At 33.9% G+C, this 21,632-nt stretch overlaps 1 protein-coding gene across 13 annotated transcripts in view; it reads left to right on the plus strand.

The window, feature by feature from the left end:
- The window catches only part of SGCZ (sarcoglycan zeta), a 321,764-nt gene that overhangs the window by 279,579 nt on the left and 20,553 nt on the right, over window positions 1-21,632 (plus strand). For all 13 annotated transcript variants that reach the window (XR_014945428.1, XR_014945429.1, XM_085545371.1 and 10 more), the window contains one exon: window positions 3,530-3,652. Coding sequence is in view for 11 of the 13 variants with exons in the window: in XM_085545371.1 (XP_085401497.1) it covers window positions 3,530-3,652 (123 nt within the window). In the remaining 2 variants the exon portion in view is untranslated. The remainder of the gene's footprint in view (window positions 1-3,529; window positions 3,653-21,632) is intronic.

Here is a 21,632-nt window from a genome sequence, read left to right on the forward strand (position 1 = left end):
TTAAGATTTCTATGACGAAAGAATATATCTCTGAAAATATTTTTTATTTTCGTTGGGTTATTCTTGGGGAGATAAATAATGCAGTTGTAGCTGAATGATAAAATAATGCAGTTGTAGCTGAATGATAAAAAGACATTGTATGTCTAGCTGAATATTCAAAAATTTCTTCTAGATTTCTTCCTGTAAAGAAAAGCTTTCAGTAGATTGGATGTTAATTAGTCACCTGGAATAGTAATCCCTCCTTGAATTGCTAACATCAGTTGCAGATCAAAATAACACAGAGTGAGCATATTTTACAAATCAAAACTAAGGAATGTGTTTACCTTAAAGGAGGTTATTCCAACTTTACAGTTTTAAAACTTCATGAGTTTTCATTTGTGAACAGTAGGACAGATGATTTTTGTGGAGAATCTCTTTTGTTGCTCTTATCTCCCATGGGTTATCAAGGCATCTATTTATAGTTGTTAGACACTGAAAGCTTCCTACCTATTTTGCTTCTAGGAAGGAGAAAGCAGTTTTCCTTTAAGGAAGAGGATGTTGTGGTGGCTCTGACATTCACTTATCTTTTAAGAAGAAAAGAGAAATCTGCTAATCACCTTCTAATTTGATCATTTCTAGGCTAGGTTTGGGGTTTTTTTGGTGTTTGTTTGTTTTATTCCATATTTTACATCATGTGAGCTTCCATTTATACTACTTGTCATTTAAGTACACTAATGTGTCTGCAGACCATGAGGAGGGGAGAACCAACATCTGCTTTTGAAACTGTGGGCCAATGTAATAAAATTAGAGGCATTACTTCTGGTGCATACATCATATCCTAGAAGTGTTGTTAGTTTTGTTTTATCATTTTCTGGAAAACTGAAAAGGAGATAAATGCTGTGGAAACAGCTCAGGAAAACAAACAACAACAACAAAATACAACAAAACAACCCAAACCACCTTATATTGTTGTCTGCAGCAGAAAACACGATACAGGGCATCACCAAGCAAAATAAACATAACCAAAAATTTATAGAGAAGAGATTCAGCTCTGCTAATTGGAAAAATCCAAACTGGGTAGCAAGCTGTGATGACTGTACGTGCTTTCAATACAGTGAAAGAAACCGTTATCTGCTACCCAGGATTTGCGCTTCCATCTTCAAAGTTTTGTTTTAATCATAATATTGACTTTGAAAAGCAAAACTTTAAAAACTAGAATTTCAGTGAAGTTCACACAGTTTCTGCTTGGAATTTTATCTGCATTTGTTTCAATCCTGGTTACAGTATTGTAACTCTCTACCCAGATTATATATAATGCTTATTGTTTTTCACTTGTTACCATTTTTAATGCATCTGGTTTAATAATAGTTTCAATTAAGCGACTGTTGCACAACAAGCATATGTTTATAACAGTGTATACGATATATGGATAAGTATGAAATATACATCATCTATATATTTTAAATGAATTAAATTTTGTAGAATTGCAATTATTTAATTATTTAATTAATCTTTATAGAACTGAAGCAGATAATAAATAATTATTGACACAACAAAAAATAAATAAACTATTGACACAAAACAAGAGAACCTGGTGCAGTTTTGCCTTAACAAGATTAAATATATAGAGAAGTAGACTGTATATTTTGGTATAAACTCCATTTATCTTCAGTGCAGCTGGAAAGTTTTTGGGGTGGTCAAATGTTTGATAGAAATTACATTTCATAAAGAATCTGGAAGTTAGATTTTCTTCCACGTTTCTGTGAACTGATGAATTCAATATTAAATTTGATACAGTCATCTGGATAATCTGAGAATAAGCGTAGTAAATAGTGTGGTTGCTCTACAAGTTGGAGCTGTAAAATTTCAGGTTTGCTTTCTTCATAAGTAGAGAAATGATTCTCTCATTGTAGGTACTGAATTAGAAATTCAGAAGTGTATTAAATATATAGATTTGTAAAGTGTTTTTGGAACATAGCAAGGTACATTACAACTGGGAAGATAACACAATATACTGCACATGCAACTGATTACTCTTATTTCAACTGGGAAATGAAAATGTAATGAAAAAGAATTCCATTTTGATAGCATTGATTGCTCTGTAGGCAGCTTAACTTTTCCAAACCATTTAATAACAGTCACATTTGGTTCCACATCAAAAAGATTGACTTAATCCATATTAATTTTTTTTTAATAATCTCTCAAGTGGCTTGAATACACTAACCTCTCTTTCGACAATAAGTAATACTAAGTGATGCACTGTTTAATATCTGTTTGCCACAAAAAGTAGAAGCATAAAAAACTAGAATTAATCTTTCAGTGGTAATTTGGACTACCTGCATTTCTTAATAGAATTATTATTATTATTATTATTATTATTATTATTATTATTATTATTATTATTATTATTATTATTATTATTATTATTATTATTATTGGCTGATTCTGCAGATTGAGGGCTTCTATTGCAGTTCTTCACCTCAAATTAGCTATAACATTTTTAGTATTCCTAGTATTCCTTCTTATATATTTTGGTGATATACTTTTATATATTAAATTGAAAATAATCCACAAAATTAAAGTAAACGAAGGATCCAGATTAATAAAACTGAAATAATATGTTTTTCCTTGTCACTGATGTCTTCTGCCTTTTACCCATTTGTACTGCTAAGTTTATCCAGGTGTACATTTGAAATTTAATTGGAAGTAATGAGAGAATTGTTAGATAACTATTTCCTGAAATATTGAAATTTTCCTTATGCTGATTATGCTTTATTCTGTTTATCATTTTTAAACACTACTTTCAGAACAGAGGTTTTGCTTTTGCTGATTAATAAAATAATTTTTAAAAGTAGCTTAGCAGACAAAACATGGAGATTAGAGATAATGCCTATAAGTTACAAAGCATTTATGTTTGTTTGTTACCTGCAGTTTTCTACACAGTCATCCCATAGATCTATTTGATTTCGTAATTATTTTAAATCTTTTGAGCTTTGAGATGTTTGGCACTTTTGTTTCATAAAATCTGACATAAATTGTGGTGTTTCTCTTTGTTGTTGTCATTCATTTTTGTTATTCTGCTATTTATATTTGCAATAGAACCGAATGAGAAATATCATTATCCTCTGCATTGAGTATCTGATTTTCATGGTGTAGTCTCCTTTTATTCATCCTTTTTTTTTTTTTTTTTTCCCCCACTGGCAAGAAGCTGCACTTCAGGCTGAACTAACCTCTGAAAGCACTGTCTGAACTGATATTTCATCAAGTTCACCGAGTTTGAGTACATTATGAATTCTTGCGTTACCTTCCATGTGACACTGAAGTAGATGTTTTCCACAGTTATTTTAAATTTCATTGTGGTGTAAAATAATTGAAAGGTTACTGTATATATTCATTTAACATAACTTTAAAAGACAAACAATTTACCAGGCTTACAGAATTGAAACTATTTGCCCGAGCCTCATGTATGTGTTTAAAGCAGTCTGTGCATGCAGAGGAATACTTTAGTTTTTACAAAATATCTGAGATAAATCATTCACTTTCCTTTCAGGAGCTGATGCTGTGGAGGCCCAGTGTAAAAGATTTGAAGTGAGGGCAAGTGAAGGTGGAAAAGTATTATTTTCTGCAGATGAAGATGAGATAGTCATTGGAGCTGACAGATTGAAAGTAACAGGTATGTTATTTGTAAGATTTTTAAATGAATGTTAGTCTTCCCCCACTCCCCTCCTTTCCTCTCTTTATCTTCTCATTCCTTGACCAACCAAAAGATATTACATAATCCTAAAAGGTGAATTCCTACAAAGACAGATTTGAATTTTAAATGACCAGCTATGGTAAAAATTACCCTCAACACAGGCATACATTTGGTTTTATATGCTACTGTTAATGAAGCTTTTTTTTTTCCTCTTTTCCTTTTTTTTTTTTTTTTTTTGTGTGTGTGTGTGTGTGCGTGCATGCGGTTGCTCTACCATCTTTCCATCTTTGGCTGCTTCACAGTGGTGAAACCTTTGGTCCTCTATCATGACTTTACCTGTTCTGTATTTGAAATACCAGGTCCAACTTCTGTGTGGATTAAGGGTATATACTCTGCTTTATTTTAGAAGGCTTGAGTGAATCATAGAATACCTGTCTTGACTACAACATTTGTTCAATAGAACAAAAATATAGTTCTCACTGATTTTACTGTGTCATTATAACATGCATACATATATGGGTAAGTTACACATTTGATATTAGACATGTGTTAGCTTATGAAAAAAAAAAATAGAATCAGCTGGATTTGTTTCAGTTAAATGCTTTACGTTTGTATTAGACAGTTCTAGTTTAATTTAACACCGGGAACAGGGTAAAAGTACTCTCAGGAAGGCCAGAATCAAACTGAGGCTGAATTTTCTTTATATGCCTTAGAATAAATCAGATTGTTGCTTGCCAATATTTGTGGGTAATTTTTTTTACACAAAATCACAGATTTGCAGGGGTTGGACAGGGACCTCAAGAAATCATTGAGTCCAACCCCTCTGCTAAAGCAGATCCCCTATGATAGGTCACAGAGGTAGGTGTCTAGATGGGTCTTGAATATCTCCATGGAAGGAGACTGCTCATAATCTCCAGGCAACCTGTTCCAATGCTTCAGTACCAATTCATTTATCTCTGATCTCTGTTGATTTTCTCTGGCCAAAGGATTTTTTCAATACAAAATGAGAAGAAAAAGCTTTCGCAAGCAGAGTTTAGTGATGCTGCATTAGCCAATACTAAATTTTATCTATTTTCCAGATTTGTATTTATGAGAAGATTGAGTGTTTGTTGAATCAATAGCATAGTTAGGAGATTTAAAGTAAATTTCTTTACAATAAAATGCAAGAGAATAACAAGAATAACATGAAAGGCAGAAGAGGCTCATATTGGAACCTTATCAAGAATTTTAAATTCTGTGAAGGTTTGTCTTAAACATACAATTGACAAAGCAGAATTTAATGTGTCTACCATAAGTTATAAAATAAAATATCTACCATATGGCACAGAGGATTAGATTTCCTGCCATTAAGAAATCTGATAATATATTGTGGATGTAATGACAGTGCACTGCTCAACTGATTTTAAATTCAAACTAGTTTGAGTACCCACAGCATCTGTTGACCTCAGTTGTGTTAGAAATCAGTGGAACGAAAGTAAATTCAAGGAAAGACTGGATGCTGTGTTAAGGGACATGGTTTAGTGGGAGCTATTAGTAATAGGTGAACGGTTGGACTGGATGATCTTTTAGGTCTTTTCCAATCTTGGTGATTCTATGATTCTATGATAAATTTGTTCAGTGATGCTCAATATGGTATATAGAAGTTATCCTTGTAAAAAGAACGGGATTTTCTCCTTAACTCCAGAAATATACTTGTCTGTATGTACGGTTATTTTAAGCACAAAATAAAAATAATAAAAAAGGGAAGTCTAGGAATACTTAAGTTAATTCTGCTTTGATATGCTCATCTGAAATTCAGGGAATACTACGTACCTGTCAATTCACACCAAACATCTCACTACTACAGTTGGTTTTCATTTTGTGGCTATGATGAAAAATAAAAAAGCACTTGGATTATTTTAGTGTTATAAATCTGGTGTTGAAATTAATTACTTAATTACTTCCACACTAGAGAAGAAGAAGAGGGGGAGGGAAAAAAAAAAAAAAAAAAAGAAAAAAGAAAAAAAATAATGTCCCTGAGCACAACATCCAAATGGTTTTTAAACACACCCAAGGATGGTGACTCAAAGACCTCCCTGAGGAGCCTATTCCAGTGTTTAACTACCCTTTCAGTAAAGTTTTTTCAGTTATCCAACCTAAACTTACCCTGGTGCAACTTGAGGCGATATTGAAAGATTTACTAGTTTCTAAGCATTTTTGTGTAGGTCTGGGAATACAGAGTATGTATTGTTAATTTTCAGTTTTCATGGCAGCTTGTTAAGAAAAAATATGTGAAGGTATTCTGTAATTTAAAATTGAAAGTGTATTTTTTAAAGAGTTTTTATTTTTAAAAATCCTTTGAAAATCATTGTCTTAAGTATCTATCTGGAAATAATCACTGTTTCTAATCTCTGGTTAATCATCTTGTTGTGTTACTATCTTATGAAAAGGTTAGTTCCAAAATTTTATACTTTAGATCCTGAGGGCCCAGTTTATGTTAACCCTTATGTCATATGATTAGACTATAAAAATATTCTACAGGAGGAAGGGAAGAGTATAAGATAGAAGAGCATTTCTGAAAGGAATACACTGAAAACCATTATATCCCAATTTCTCTATCTCTAAAAAGCTTCTTGAAGCAGAATTGCTAATCTCTAGCCAAATGATTAAGCTGTAATGAGCTATAAAATGCTTTACTGTTTACTTCAGTCTAAAGCTGAAAATAGATTTCCAGGAGGAATGTAAGCACTGTGAGATGCATGCAATCTCAAGAAAAGTATTTTAAAAACATTTCTCAGGTTTGTAAAATAAATTGCTGTCTTCATGTTAAGATAAAATAACAAAACATTTATTTCTGTCTCTCTGAATTCTGGTAAAAGATTTGGGTGATACCTTTGAATTCCTTATTAAACGCATTAAAGGTGGTGATTCCCTGCAGGAATTGCAGAGAAAACAAAATATGAGTATCAGAAAGGAATAACAAGCTCTCCTACCACACATACAAATCTATTATAATGCAGTAAAATATTATGCTCTCATTTTTTATTTATTTATTTTTTTTTTTTTTCATGTATCCTATGTTATGGGGCATCTCTTTAGCCAGTTTAGGCCAGCTGTTCAGGAACAAGTAAAACATCAGTGCGTTATCAACTCTATTTTTTTCTGAAAGCCAAAACACAGCATCATATCAGACAATACAGAGAAAATCTATTCTGTCCCAGCTGAAACCAGGGCAAAAAACTTTCAGATATGTGCATGTTACTACAGATTGTCTTCTGACTTATTATTTATTTATTTATTTATTTAGACCAAACATGTAGTTAGCAGTTTAATAAAATGTACTAAATAAAGTGGTAGTAGGAGAAAAGCAATGAAGAGGCATAAAAACTTTGCAGGCTGCTGAGACCTGCGATGTGATGTCATGGCTTAACCCGTGACATGAGGTTTCTTCCTTGTGAAGTTATATAGAAGGGGGTGAATAGTAGGAAACATTCTTCAGTTTTGGTGGAAACATTCTCACAGTAATAATAGGACAGATTGTGGGTCAAATCTCCTTTTATACCAGAGTAGTGTCAAAAAACTGTGATGCTCTGGAATTTATGATTATAAAGAGTTCAGCATGGCTTTGATCAAAGTTAAGTACTTCATTGCATGAGAGATCAGAACTTTGATGTATCAAGGAAACTCTAGAATGTACTTCCACTCTAATAATTTTCTAATAATATTCAGGACTAACATGTAGATGAGTGCATCACTACTTCAGTTTTGACTTTATGATTACATTGTAGGACTGTGAGTCTGCAGGTAATGAAGTATAGAAAGATCTTCCAAAGTAGTTAAAATGAAATAATAAAGTAGAAATATGGCTTATGGCTATAAAAGGTAATATGACTGAAAATATGGGGAAATATATATGAATTACAAATTAGATTGACAGAGCAGAATTAAAATATTTATAACAAGTACTGAAATGTAGAAAAATAAATGCTTATTTGATATACATAGTTATGACAGTAGGTATATAAATAGTTCCATCAAAAACTGACAAGGAATTTTAGTATGAAGAGGAGAAAAGATCTTGCATTTGCCATGTTCAGTTGGTAGGTTCTGATTTAGTTTGGATTGTGAAGCTGAAAGAGATGAAGGGAAGCACTAAATCACTTTGATCTCACTTACTCAGACAAGTTATAAGTGATCATAGTAAAATTACTGTATTTGATGTTGCAGTAAAAACAAGCCTTTGAGTAGATGTACCAGACTCTCAGGATCTTGAACTCTGAATGAACCAGGATTCTTAAATCAGCATTTGTCAGTAATAAAAATGCATTACATGTATACAACTTCTGTGGTTCCCAAATGATGAGTAAATAATGTGTAATTCAAAATAAACTGAGCGAATAAGATTTCTGATGAGCTTATTTAGATGTCAAGGAATCACTTAATGTCCAGAATTTTCTGCAGAAGAGTACTGATTACTATTACACGAATCTAACCACATTACAACAGAGCAGCTTTTCAGGGCACTCTTCTTCAGAAGCATCTGCAGAGCTGATGACAAGCATGTATGTGTGAGTGCCTGGCTATCTCTGAACTGGAAGTTTTGTGGGCAGGTTATAAAGTAGCAAACCTAAATAAATAAATTTCTTATCCATGACACTGCATCGATACATTTATGTCTTCTTGCTAAGCATGAAATATGTCCCCAGCCAGCTCAGATTGCAAGCAGCGTGTGCTTACATCAGCCTGGCAGGTGAAATATGTTGGTTGTTGGAGGACTGTTGTTACCTAAGCAATAATGGCAGTTGGTTTGCAAGATTTTGAATTTTGACAGTTTCAGAAAAACGTGCTAAGGAACATAGTGACTGGACTATCAATGCAAGCACAGAGAAAGAAGCCATAATTAAAGAAGTTTCTTTGCAATGGAGTAGACTCAAAAGTAGATAAATGCATAGAAGTTTCTGTAGTCCTGCTAGTCCAGGAATATATATTATGTTTGCTCCAGTATTCCACTGAGAAGTTCTCAAAATTGTGCCCTACAGCCAGAGATGTAGAGAGAGACAACATATACTCAGACAAGAGAATGGAAAAGTTAATAAAGAAAGACATGAATAAAATCCTAGCAAAACATCTTCTGATGTTTAAGTAGAGGAAAATCATTGTCTGTCTGCTCTCTGTAAATTATTCTATAACCTGTACTTTCTGAATGGCTTTCCTTCCATATTCAGCTTCTTTTTTCTTTTCTTTGTTTTTTTCTCTCTCTTTTTGGGGAGCAACGGTGGTATCACGCATCATAAGAAAATACATATTTGATCCCTTCCTCTCCTTCTGGGCTATCACCTGTTTAATATTTTTTTCAATAGCTTTTATGTTTATGAGATACTTATTGACTTTTTGAGCTGTTCCTTCAGAGCGTGGCCACCAGCTTCTCAGCGTTAGTGAAGAGACTACTTGCTCTGCTCTGGTACAGGACAACATTGATCAAAAGATTTCTGGATTTAAATTGGTTTTTGATGAAACCTTTTATACCAAGACTAAGATATTAGATTTTGTACAAAATTTAAGAATAAGCATTTTTTAGGAAAAAATTCTGACGTTTGCTTCATATCCCCAGTCATATTTCACATTCTCTGTTCAGTGACTGTGCCAGTGTTCAGAGCTGTAATTCAAAGCATTTCTAGTTTTCAGAAGGCAGAATGGCATGATACCAGGGAAGTTCATGTAGCCTATAGAAGCATTGGAGCCCAGTAGAAAATAGACCCCTTATTAGTAAGATGAGCTAATTCTTAATCCAGACCAACTTGTTTTGAAACAAACAGTAAACATTCAGAAAGGTTTGATACAGGAAGTGGATGTGAATTGAATTCCAGTTTTGTAGTAAGATTCCAACTCATAAATGAGCTAAACTTGACACTTACATGCCCTCAGGCTTTGGTAGATTTGAAAATACACATTTAAATTATGGTGGTCAGTTCCATCACTATTTTTAAGATGCAGCTATTCACAGGAGGGAAAGGTGAATCTAAAAGGAGCTCCTGTATTCTCACTGTCTTTTTTTTCCTTAAAATACTTGCATGTGACAAGTTACTGCCTGGAAACAAAATGCTATTGTTGGAGATAAGGGTCAGGCTGCAAAGCACAGTAGGATTTAGGCTCAACAGAGGGTATTTTTTCCAAATACTCATGCTATAATAATAGTTCAGGCCAAAAATACCTTGTTTATTCCTGTTACAGTTTTCTGTTTAAAAGGTTAAAAGATGAGAAGATAAGCTCATTCCTATTTCAGTTTGTCACACCTTCAAAACAGGAGCATTGCTTTTATGTTTTAGAAAATATCACCAGCATCTGACTTAAAAATAAGTAAATAAATAAATAATACGCTGTAGGTCCTCTTACTTTGAGAGCTGTAATACATGTCAGAACTGCACTTTGTTTTCTCTGAATCCCATGTGAAGTCACTATAGTATGCCTTTTTTAGTTTTATATGATCTTAATGTGAAATTTTCCCCAATTTTCACTATGAGCTAATGCATTTGGTAGACATAAATGGCATAGTGAGATTGTGCAAGAAAATATCATGACATGCAACATACTTAACAAAACTTGTGTCAATGAACTAAACATAGGAATCATTTTAAATCTAAATTTTGGTAGAAATAGCAGGATGAATGTAGAAATTTAGCTTAATTTTAAACCAAAAACAGAAATATAGAAAACTGTGAATGTTCTGGTATTGAGTAAGTGCACTTTTTTGTCCTCAGAGTTTATTTATATATTTTACTTTAAATATTCAAAACATGGTATAGTGTCATGTCAATGCAGTGTGACCCAAAATTTTTCTTTCTTCTGAGATAGAAAAACTGAAGAATAAACAAGTAGGGGCACAGTCTGTAATTTGTATTTCTAACTTTAGATAAAACACATTGCATCACATTATTCAACTACTCACAAGGAGATACTGCATGAATACATGACAAAGCTTTACTCAGAGAACCCAGCAGCTTTCTACCACACTTTGGACTTTGCTGTTACCCATAGAGCTATTTATAAACCAGGTAGGTGGGCAGAACTGTGAAGAATGTAGATTCAAATCATTTCTGCTCTGCAGTACATCTCAAAGCTTATACATAGCAAACTCTTTAAACTAGGAATAATTTCACCCATAGGAAGCTATTCCAGAAAAAAAACACATAAATTGCCCACAGAAATATGGCCTGCAGCCTTCAGCCTACATTGAGAATTTAAAATTCTTATCCTCATTGTGGCTAATGACAAGTTTACATATCACAGTGTCTGACAGCATTAAATTCAGCACACTAGGACTCAAGCATACTAAGCCACCATTTTGGCTAAAAAAAAAAAATCACAGCCATTTACATTTGAATTAAAAGTATCTAGGTCATTCCAGAAATAAAGCTTGTAAATATCTAATTGATCAGGAGTCAAATGGATGGGACCATATATAGTGCCCAGAAGCAAGACAAATGGCGATTGGCACAATCTGGAGCACGGGAAGTTCCACTTGTCAGTGAGTTGAAACTTATCTAGAGTACTGTGTTCAGTTTTGGGTTCCTCACTACAAGACATCGAGGCCCTGGAACATATCCAGGGAAGGGCAACAAAACTTGTGAGGGGTCTGGAGCACAAGTCTTATAAGGAACATCTCAGGGAGCTGGGATTGTTTAGCCTGGAGAAGAGGAGGCTCAGGGGAGACCTCATTGCACTCTACAACTTCCTGAAGGGAGGTTGTGATGAGGAGGGACTTGGCCTGTTCTGACAGGCAACAAACAGGACCCGAGGAAATGGCCACAAGTTGGATCAGATGAGGTTTAGACTCATAAGAAGGAATTTTTCCTCTCAGAGAGTGGTCAGGTACTGGAATGGCCTGCCCAGGGAGGTGGTGGAGTCATCATCCCTGGCAGTGTTCAAGAGTGGTGTTAATGGTTTTTCTGTAAATGGAGTTGGACTAGATGATCTTGTAGGTCCTTTCCAACCTTGTGATTCTATGATTCTATGATTCATTTTTTTGAGTGTGACAGAGCACTGGAACAGGGTATCCAGAGAGATTATTGAGTCTCCTCTGGAGAAATTCAAAACCTGTCTGGACACTTTCCTGTGTACTCCCTGTAGGGGATCTTCTTTAGCTGAGCTAAGGAAACTGATGGATTGGATGATCTCCATCAGCCCCTTCCAACCCCCGTGATTTGGTGACTTATCTAGGAATCTTTGACAACATAGCTTGTGTGATTGTCACCAGGCTGAGAAGTTTCTAAGAACAGAGATAATATACTTTTTCGAGGTTGTGTTCAGCTGTTCCACTGTACAAATGTATGAGTTTTCAGTTTGTGAAGCATCTGTGAATAAAGCATGTCTTTTCTATTTAACTGTCATTTCAGACTGAGTAAATGATTCATGATAGTGCTTTGGTCATGATTGCTTTGTTGTGACTTGTTAGGATTTGAAATCCAAGCTGTTTTGACATGCATTAGCAGTGTGTTTGTTTCATTATTGAATAAACTTAATTTTTGGAATTTATTTGCATATACAGAACTTGGTATAAAAATACCAATAAATATTTTGCTATACTCATTTTCAAAACATCACAATAGCAATCAATCTTGTCAGTAAATTTATTTTGTACAAAATTTGCTGAAAGCAAACATAAAATAAATGATTTTTCTTCTCTAACCTTGCCAACTCCCACCAAGTGGAATTCAAAATGGAGCTTGAAATCAGTTTAAGGTTTGCTTTCTAATTGTATATGACCAAAAAACCAAATACATTAAATTGTCACTTAATTTCACCAAAGCATTGTACTTAACCTAGATTCATTAATGAAGTAGTCAGTATTTTTGCAGTCTTTTTATTTATTTATTTATCATGCAACTATGAATTACATAGGTTTTTGTAATATGTGCATTTCCTCATTTGTAGTATGTCATTTCAGTTGTCTCATTGCTTTAAGCACATTTACAATTTCCAGAACATTATTATTTGTTCTTTGGATTTGAATCTGCATAGCCAATAGCTAAGCATTCTTGTACTAATCCTATGGTGCATATGTGCTGGAATTTTGGTCCTATGAGTTGTATGACTGGAGGCATAACACAATGAGGAACTTTACAATACTGGGGTAATTTATAGCTGTTAGGATCTTGGACTGTGGTTTGAGTCACCTGGTTTTCTTCCTGCAGTAATTATCATACTTATTCTATTTTAATTTATAAATAATTTAGAAAAGACCTCTTCCTATTCTGTATTTAAATTCCTTGAAGACAATGTATCTTTTACTTTTCTTCTTTGCTTATAAATGAATTTTTCACTAGCAAGTATTTTATGCTTAGCATATTTCTAAAATTTACTATCACTGATTTCACTGACTGTCATTTCTGATTTTAGTTATTTTTTAAATTATCTATTTATACCATACAATTCTGCATAGCACACACAATCAAGCGCTCACAAATGTCTTTCAGTTTTTCTAGCAGCTTTAATTCTTTACAACTGCCAAAATGTCATTTAGCTCAGTTGGAAACTTTTCCCTTAAGACTTTTCATACTATTATTCAAAAACCATCTGATAAAGTGTGATAGAAGTGATAGCAAGTGCTATAGGTTACATTGCTTAAAGTGTAACTAGAAATAGTGCTCTTTCATGTCCTTTTTCTTCATCAGTTTTTGTGAAGCAAGTTATGATTGTCAAAGGTCTATGTGCTGCAACATGCAAAGCTTTCAAACTACCAGGCCATCTCATACCAAAGCACAAGATGAATCCAAGACAAACAAAGCAAAATACTATTGGTAGCAGAATTTGAAAATATATTTTCCCATAAACTGGGAAAAGGCACAAGGTGATAGTTTCATCTGAATTTTCTCATTAAAAATCAGAGGGAAAACAAATTTTCATGAAATATTTATTTTCAAATCAAGTGAACCAGCTGCATTATTTTTACTATTTTTATCTTAGCAGCATTACCAAATGATAGACAATTTTTAAAATGTGTTTTTACAGTCTCAGTGTGGAGTAGAGAAAACCCAGTAGACAAAGCATACTGTGCAGAAAGAATATTTATCAACAAGTTTCTTTCATGTTTATGCTGTCAGGATGGTTTTCTGGCTTTTTATAGTTACAGGTTTTGTTTTTTTTTAATTCTCATTGTCATTCTTGGTCTTGCCTACCTAGTTTATATTTAGATTTAGGATTAAAGCAAATGATCAATTAGAGCTTCTGAACTTGAAGATTCAATGAAAATACTCTTTTTCTTCATGACAACAAAGCTTGAAAACAGTGGGGATTTGTCTGAGCAGGAAGCCACTAATTTGGGACTGGCTGGGCATTTGCTTCTGCATCACATATCTTGTGTGTAGGTATATATGTGCGTGTATATATATATATATAAATCATAATTGTTATCTTCTTTTCCTCTTTTTTTTCTTTCTGTCTTGATATATAGTTTTGATCTCAACCTATGAGCCCTACTTTGTTTTGTTTTGTTTTGTTTGTTGTGTTTTGTGTGTCTTTTGTGGTGCTGAACTTTCTGCAGATTTAAACTACAACATCAGGTTTCAGTGGCAGCTGACCACTCAGAATTTGGATGCAGAAATAAAGCCTCCCTGTGCTGATTTTAGACTGACATTCCCTAGCAGCAAGGCAATGAAAAGTGATTTAGTGATTTCTGAAAAGTCAGAAATTTACCTTATGGTAAATTAATGGTAGGTATATTACAGAGTGACTGAGTCTATTCTGACTCACCGGCAGTAAAAAAGCAAACACCAGACTAGCGTTATGCCTGAAGACTCACAACAAAGCAAAGCTAGTTAAGAGGTTTGCCAGGTAATTGAATTGTGGTTGCAATCCAGCACCTGATAACTGCTCCATGGTGACTGTTAGGATGAGCAGTGACAAATTACTCTATGAACTGTTCAGTCCCATCTTGAAAATGTAGACCTGCCTGTGAGTTACTGCCATATATCCTTTTCCCACAGTCTCTGTAAAATATGTGGCAACAATCTTGTCATTTTTGCATATTCAAGTATTACTGTGAGGAAGCCTGTGTAACTTGGCCAACTTTAGTGCGTTGCAGTATGCAATGATATCTTGTCCTCTGCCGAAAACATGCAGTTTTTCTAGTGATTAATACAGTACAGATCATGCATACACATTTGCTAACATGGCCTTTGCTAATATACAGCCATTGTATTTATTGAATGAAATACCCCTGCATCCATTTGGTCGCTAAATTGAAAGGCTTGTTTCACTCTTGTGCTGACTTGAAGGTGGGAATATTCTGAAAAGGCAACGGTATTGTTATACATTCACCTTCTCCTAAATATCTGCAGAATTTCTGTTTGATACTGCAGCAAGGGCAAATCCAAGTAAGTAATTTGTTTATTTGCTGGGCTTGAATGTGTTGTATTCAGCTGAATAATTTTATTCTAGAGAGGAACACAAAACATCAGTAAAGCATGGGAATAAAAAGAAGTCTTAATAGGTGATAACCAAGATAACTAGTATTAATATCTAATTAAAAAATGTGAAGAATTGGTATTTCTCATATTTCACAAAAATATAAATTATGACTTCTAGTATTTTAAGATGGTAATGATTGTTTCATATTAGTTAAACAGGCACAAAGTGTGCTATATAAATGCATTTCTATTTCAGCATTATTAAAATACATGTGAGGATTCTTCTCACATTTACATATTTTCACAAATTCAAAAATATTTAAAGTCATTTTTGCAGTGACTTTTTAAATACACACTATATACTCCTATACAATAGATATTTTCTATGTGTGTTAGTGCCCTCTACAGGATAAACAAATACAGTTTCTAAATATTTGATTAAAATATATCAATGGCACTCTAATTGCTATATAGTAAAAAAGATATAGTAGATCTATTTTAAAAACCTGGATAATAGCCCTACTGCTTCATGGTTTCCTTTTGCATAAATAAAAGCCAAGTAAACCGTAAGAACACAGCAGTAATTATCGCATAATTGTAACAACTTTTCATTATGCTGTGGTAATGGTAATGTAAAGTGCAGAAGTGAATGCGTATAGGACATGCATATGAAAAAGCTTCCTTTGGAAATGTTCTTTCTCACATTTTGTAGATTCTTCTACCAAATCTCTATTCTTACATGTTTGTAAGGTGTGAACATTACTTAGAAAACTAATGATGTTGGAGTCACACTCACGTTCTGCAGCTCAGATTCCAACATTTTGAGATTGCGTTTTTGAAGAACATAAAATCTTACTTGTTAGTAGATAGTGCTGGTATCTCAGAGAAGTAGAAGTATGACTGAAGGTAGAAATGGCAAGAAGTACAGAAATGAGAACAGTGTAGCTAATTGGGATTATATAACTTGTCTTTGACATTTTTATATTTTTGTAATTTTGTACAGTTTGAAGGAAGACAGAATATATAATTCACATTCCAGTTTTTAGTAATACTACGTATCAGCTGCTAATCAGAGCCAACTTGGATCTTCACTCAAAAAGGAGTTGTTTTTGATCTAAAGTAGAAAATGGTGGTGATCACCTGAAAGGTCTTTGTTACTTTGTACATTTATTTATTTATTTATTTATTTATTTATTTATTTATTGTATTCAAGGAGCTAAGAAAGGGCAGAGCCAGAAAACTGTACTTTTGATTATATTTTTTTACCAAGTTAAAATTATTAAATAACTGAGATATAGAATTCTGTTTTAGACTTTGAAGGAAACTGTATTAACATTCCTGTCTATATAGTTGAGAAGCAGTACATAATAAGACTTCTTAGGAAAGTTCAAAATCAGGTAATATCATTAGTTGCTCTTGAAACCAGGAGAGAAATAGATTTTTCATTCACACATTTACCTCTGCAGGATACCAGTTTTTCCTTAATATTCCATACAAATGCAACACATTTTACTTCTAGTGAAAATTAAGTTCAAGTGTTTAAGTAATTTGAGTATTTAAGGCCTTCATTTTGTATGTGGGACTTCCAAGTTCATATCCTGTTCTTTCATATTCTAGGTCAGTCCACTGGTTACTGAGCTACTGACTATTTGATAGTCTTCTCATTCACTGATTGTCTCGCTCTAATTTACAGGAGGGAGGCAAGGTTCTTTGATATATGTATACTCGGTGTGAGATTAAGAAGCAACAGTTCAAATGTTGGTCTAACCGACTGATTAAAGTCCTAGCTGCTTTTAGGGAGGTGGGGAAGGGAAGGTAGGCAATAGGGAAAGTAGGAAATATAAGCAAGGAGTCTTTGCGGAGAGCAAGAGATAGCCACCACCATGGGTCCAGCGAGGTACACAGTAGGTCCGTTGATCTCAGGAACTCGTCTGATCACCGCAGGGGATGGGAGACAGCCAGGGAGCTCCACAGCAAGCCAGCCTCGGGGGTTCTTCCGACGAGGTTTTCCCCTCAGGGAATTCTCCATCAAAGGTGTCTTTGGGAGTTTGTCTCCAAAGTCCCCAGTTTAGTGAGGGCCTTTTATCCCCCATTTCGTTGGGGTTTTTTTCTTCTTCTCTGAAGTTTGAGGATTACAGTTCAGCATTTTTGGGAATGTATCTCAAGCAAACACTGCACTTCCAAACATGCAGGCAAACACACTTTGAAAAAGGGTTTAAAACCAGCTTTTGTGACATTCCTGGCCCACAGATAAGGCAGCAAGGAGGGGAGTCTTTGTTGCCAGACTCAAGCATTATCGCCTTCTGCAGTGGTCAGATCCTTCGAGCAGCACCCCTGAAGAAGACTGCTCGTCCTGCTTCTGCTTATCTTTTCAATCTTAAGCAGAAACACTATGGCGCAATAACACCCACCATTCACCCTCCTAGATAGTTAACAGTCACCAGTCAGAGTCTTATCATCAGAAAGGCCTCATGAAGCAAGCTTTGAGACAACAAAAGAAAAACAGTTCTGTCCTTTACACTGATTCATTCATTTTTCATCAAGGAAATGACCATTCTAATTTGTTACTGATTAAGTATTTATTAGAGTATAAGCTTATGCTTTTCAGATCTTAGGGACCACTTCTAAAACCAACTGAAAACAATCTCCCTTTTTTTTTGAACAATTAAATACAAGAATAATATAATTTAAAATTAAATTTTTTGAAGGACAACGACTTCTACTGTTTTCCACTGCTGTGAATCCTGATTTCTTTGCATCATTTTAAGAAAAACAAACAAACAGAAAACCAAAACACAACAAATCCAGACTAACATTTCTTTTTAGGAAGATAAATTATTGTTTCTGTTTTTTAACAAGTATTTACTGTGAAATTCAAACATAAAGTTTAAATCTATGTAATACGTCTAGCTTTAGTAGTCTTTCAAGGAGACTATCAAAGAAGAAAATGGTTGTTGTCAATCCTTTCTATTTTCATATTTATCTGTCATGCATTGAACAGGAAAAATATAAATTCAATTATGTTATGACTATGCTAATTTCTTTTTTTTTTTTTTTTTTTTTTTTTCTCCCCAGAGTGATTCCCTTTTTTCAGTATAGTAAATTATGTAAAGTGTTGGCCATATATAGATTCTGGTTGCCAACTTTCAAGCAAGTATGTGTAAGTTAACAGAATATGTAGACATAATATAGTTTCGCTTGCACTGCAAGATCTGCGTAATTGGGGTTTACTGCCCACCAGGACACTATATAGAAAGTATTTGTACTCAGTCCAAGTTACAACAACTTTAGGAGATTTTTATTGCAACTTAAGAATTATTCACTGGTGTGTGGATTTGCTTTGATCAAAATTTATTACGTTGAAGACAATGAAATTATTGAAGAAGTAACATTTCTTACCTAGATTAAAGGCTTAGTACTAAGTCTTTATGTAAGGAAGGTTTCTATGCAGAAAATATGCATCAAACGTTTGTCATGTTCAAGGTCCTTGAGTAAAACTAAATCATTCATTTCACAAATTATTTTTAAACAATGGCTTATCTCTGAAGTCTTCAATTGCCTGGTGCCCATACTTTAATTTACATGTGAATAGCTGCATTTAGAGTCAGGTGTCTAAGTACTGCATCTTTCTGCCTGCATTATACCTCTAGTGTGGCCATATCAAAACCATACCTGAAACCTTTGATTTTTAGTCTTAGCCAATTTTGCTGCTGAGACTGACAAAATCACGCCAATCACATTGCCAGAGAACAACCCTGTCTGCTTTCATTCTAGTTCTGTATGTTTCTGTAGGAAATGTATTAAAATTGAAAACCTTGAAGAGCTACACAATCAACATGTGATCCAAAGCATTCTGATTCCCTTGGGTCTCTAATTTGTGCAATTGGAATAACTGGAAATTTAACAAAGAAAAGACTAATGTTTTCTGTGGTCTTTCTGTGATTATTAATCAGTCTAGATGAATATTTCTCAGTTTCATTTTCAGTCTGGCAGTGATCAACATTTCCAAGGTCTTAGTTTTGAACAGTAGCTAAGTAATCCCATAAAGATACTTTAAAATTTTTGCTGTGTATGTATGGTAAAAGAATTAAGAACTGAGCTATTTTAATAGCAATTAAACTTTTAGAATATAGAGTCTGTTTTCAAGGTCTCTGCAGCGGTAAAGCAATCTTGATTAAATACTTATATTTTTTTTTCTGTGAAACGTGGTTACTTTAACTTAATGAATTTGAAATGAGTCAAATGGCAAGTCTCAAAGATGATGAATAATTTACAAATTCTTTCTTAAAATCTGTAACTCAGGGGACAAATTGGCATTAAGTCTAGCACTTGCCAAATTGTTGCACTTCATCACATTCACCTTTTGTTTCCAAAAAGCCTAGGGAAAGATCAAGGCAGTAAGATTCAGCGGTGCCTGTGATACTGCAATGCTGCATAATCTGAGCACGTCAAAATGCTATACAAATCCATTGTCAGTACATTTGAGGTGATTTGCTTGCAAGAATAATGTGAGTGGGTTAATGTTAATATACAGTGGATTTTTCTCAGCAAAATAACTTATTAGTTTTTGATTCCTGACTCATTGGTTCTTTAGCCTATAATCTTTTTGCAGAGTATACAAGCTGTTTTTTATCATGCCTTTCAGATATTAAGTCATTAAAAAGTTCCAGTCTTGATCTGTGATCTAACTCTAAAATCAAGGATCATTTGATTATTATATAAAGGAGAACACTGCCTCCATGTACATATACACAAGTGAATATAAATCCAGCACCAAGTACCAACAATGTAATTCTATTCTTTTTATGAAAGTCATAATTTCCCAAAAGCCTGAATTTCAGTGACCAGTAAATGAAGCAGAAATTAGTAGTTTACATCAGTCAATCTGAATTCTAACTATTCAGTTCTGGTTTCAATGGGAATGTGTGACTAGTTTTGCTTGTGCTGAAGGGATTACTTTGACCTGCTTTGTGTTAAAAAAGAAAAAAAAAAAAAAGGAAAAAAAAAAAAAGTGTATTTTAAACATCTGCTGTATATAAAACTGCTATATATAAAGAATTATCTCTATAAATGCAGATCAGGACTTCTGGCATCTTTTGTGTTTTCTCCAGCAAACTCTATAGAGGCTGCTCTTTGAGCAGTAGATTGTGTTCACAGATGTTTCTCCCTTAGCAAAGTCTTTACTTAAGTCGTTCTTTCCAATGGAAGCTGGAAGCTGGAGTAATGTTATTCAGTTAAACTTACAGCTTTGATTTTACATCCTTTGCACATACTCAGTGCCCTTGCTATTTTATTTCCTCTGAAGGGTTCACTTTCTGTAGCAATCCATTCTAACTCACATTCGAGTTCAGTCCCCTAACTACTTCCTTTTGAGATACACTTGAAAGGGCTTGAAGGTTCAAGTCTTTTTTATTTATCTTAATCTCTGTCTAGAATCTGACTCATCTCAAAGCAGGTCTTGGCTGTGACTCTGTAAGTCAGGGAATACAATTATTATATTCTTCTGTTATTTCTGTTAAAAAAAATTAATAATAATAATTTACAATTGCGAGCAACTAAACATCTAAAATACAGTTTTTCCTTTAAAAAGTCATGTTATTCACTTTGAATCCTGACTTGTATTGTTATATAAGTACTATTCACACACACAAATAAATTACGTTTTTCTAGAACAGTTTCCTAAGCAATAGGAACTGTGCAATACTGAACTGTGTGATCTAACTTTTGACTGGAGTACCACAAAAGCAGAGTTGCTATATAATAAAACACAAATTAAAGGGCACCTTCCTATAGTTTATCTAATGTTCTGTATCTTTAAGTGATACTTATCCATGTTACCCATTTACTCTACAGTCCCTTTTTTTGATCCCACTATTTTACTGCAGCATATTCTGGTTGGATGTTTTCTCATTTTCCTTCCTAAAAATGAAATAAGTTGCCTGCATTTCTTCCAGTGTAAAGTAAAAGGGAGATGTTCCTTGAACTTCCTAGTTGTGAGCTTATTTTTCATGGTATTTACCATGGGAACTGTTATGCTTTCAGATTTGATGGCAAACAAGGAGAAAAAAAACAAGTGGGATTATGTCTTTTAATAGTGCAGTCTGCTTGAACAAGACCATCTTTCTTTCTAAATTTCAGTTTTGTAAGGTGGGAAAATGGCTTCTAATTTTAAACAACTGCTGCTGAATATAAAACTGTTAACAGTAGCTTAGCAACAGCTGTCACTTATTTTCTTATCAGTTTTCGCCAATCATCTGTGGCACTTCCGATTCACTTGGTGCCCGATCCATCATTATTCTGTATATCTTCACATTAATTCTCTTCTTTCAAACATTAGAGATGTGGTTTTCTCATAAGGCTGCTATTCTGCTCAGTTATTTGCATCTTCATATCCCATTTCCACCTTCAAAAATACAAAAAGCCCTTGCTTTGTAGATATTCAGTTATGCTGATTAAAGAGTTGGATGGGATCTAGAACCACTCTAATGCTTTAACTCCATTGGAAGTCTTGCATGCTATTATAGATGGGATTTCAGTTTGGAGTAAAGGGAATTCAGGCTATATAAGCATATTAC

Source organism: Coturnix japonica, chromosome 4 (genome assembly GCF_054131305.1).
Source record: "Coturnix japonica strain WE chromosome 4, WE-NBRP24, whole genome shotgun sequence".
NCBI classification, from domain to species: domain Eukaryota; kingdom Metazoa; phylum Chordata; class Aves; order Galliformes; family Phasianidae; genus Coturnix; species Coturnix japonica.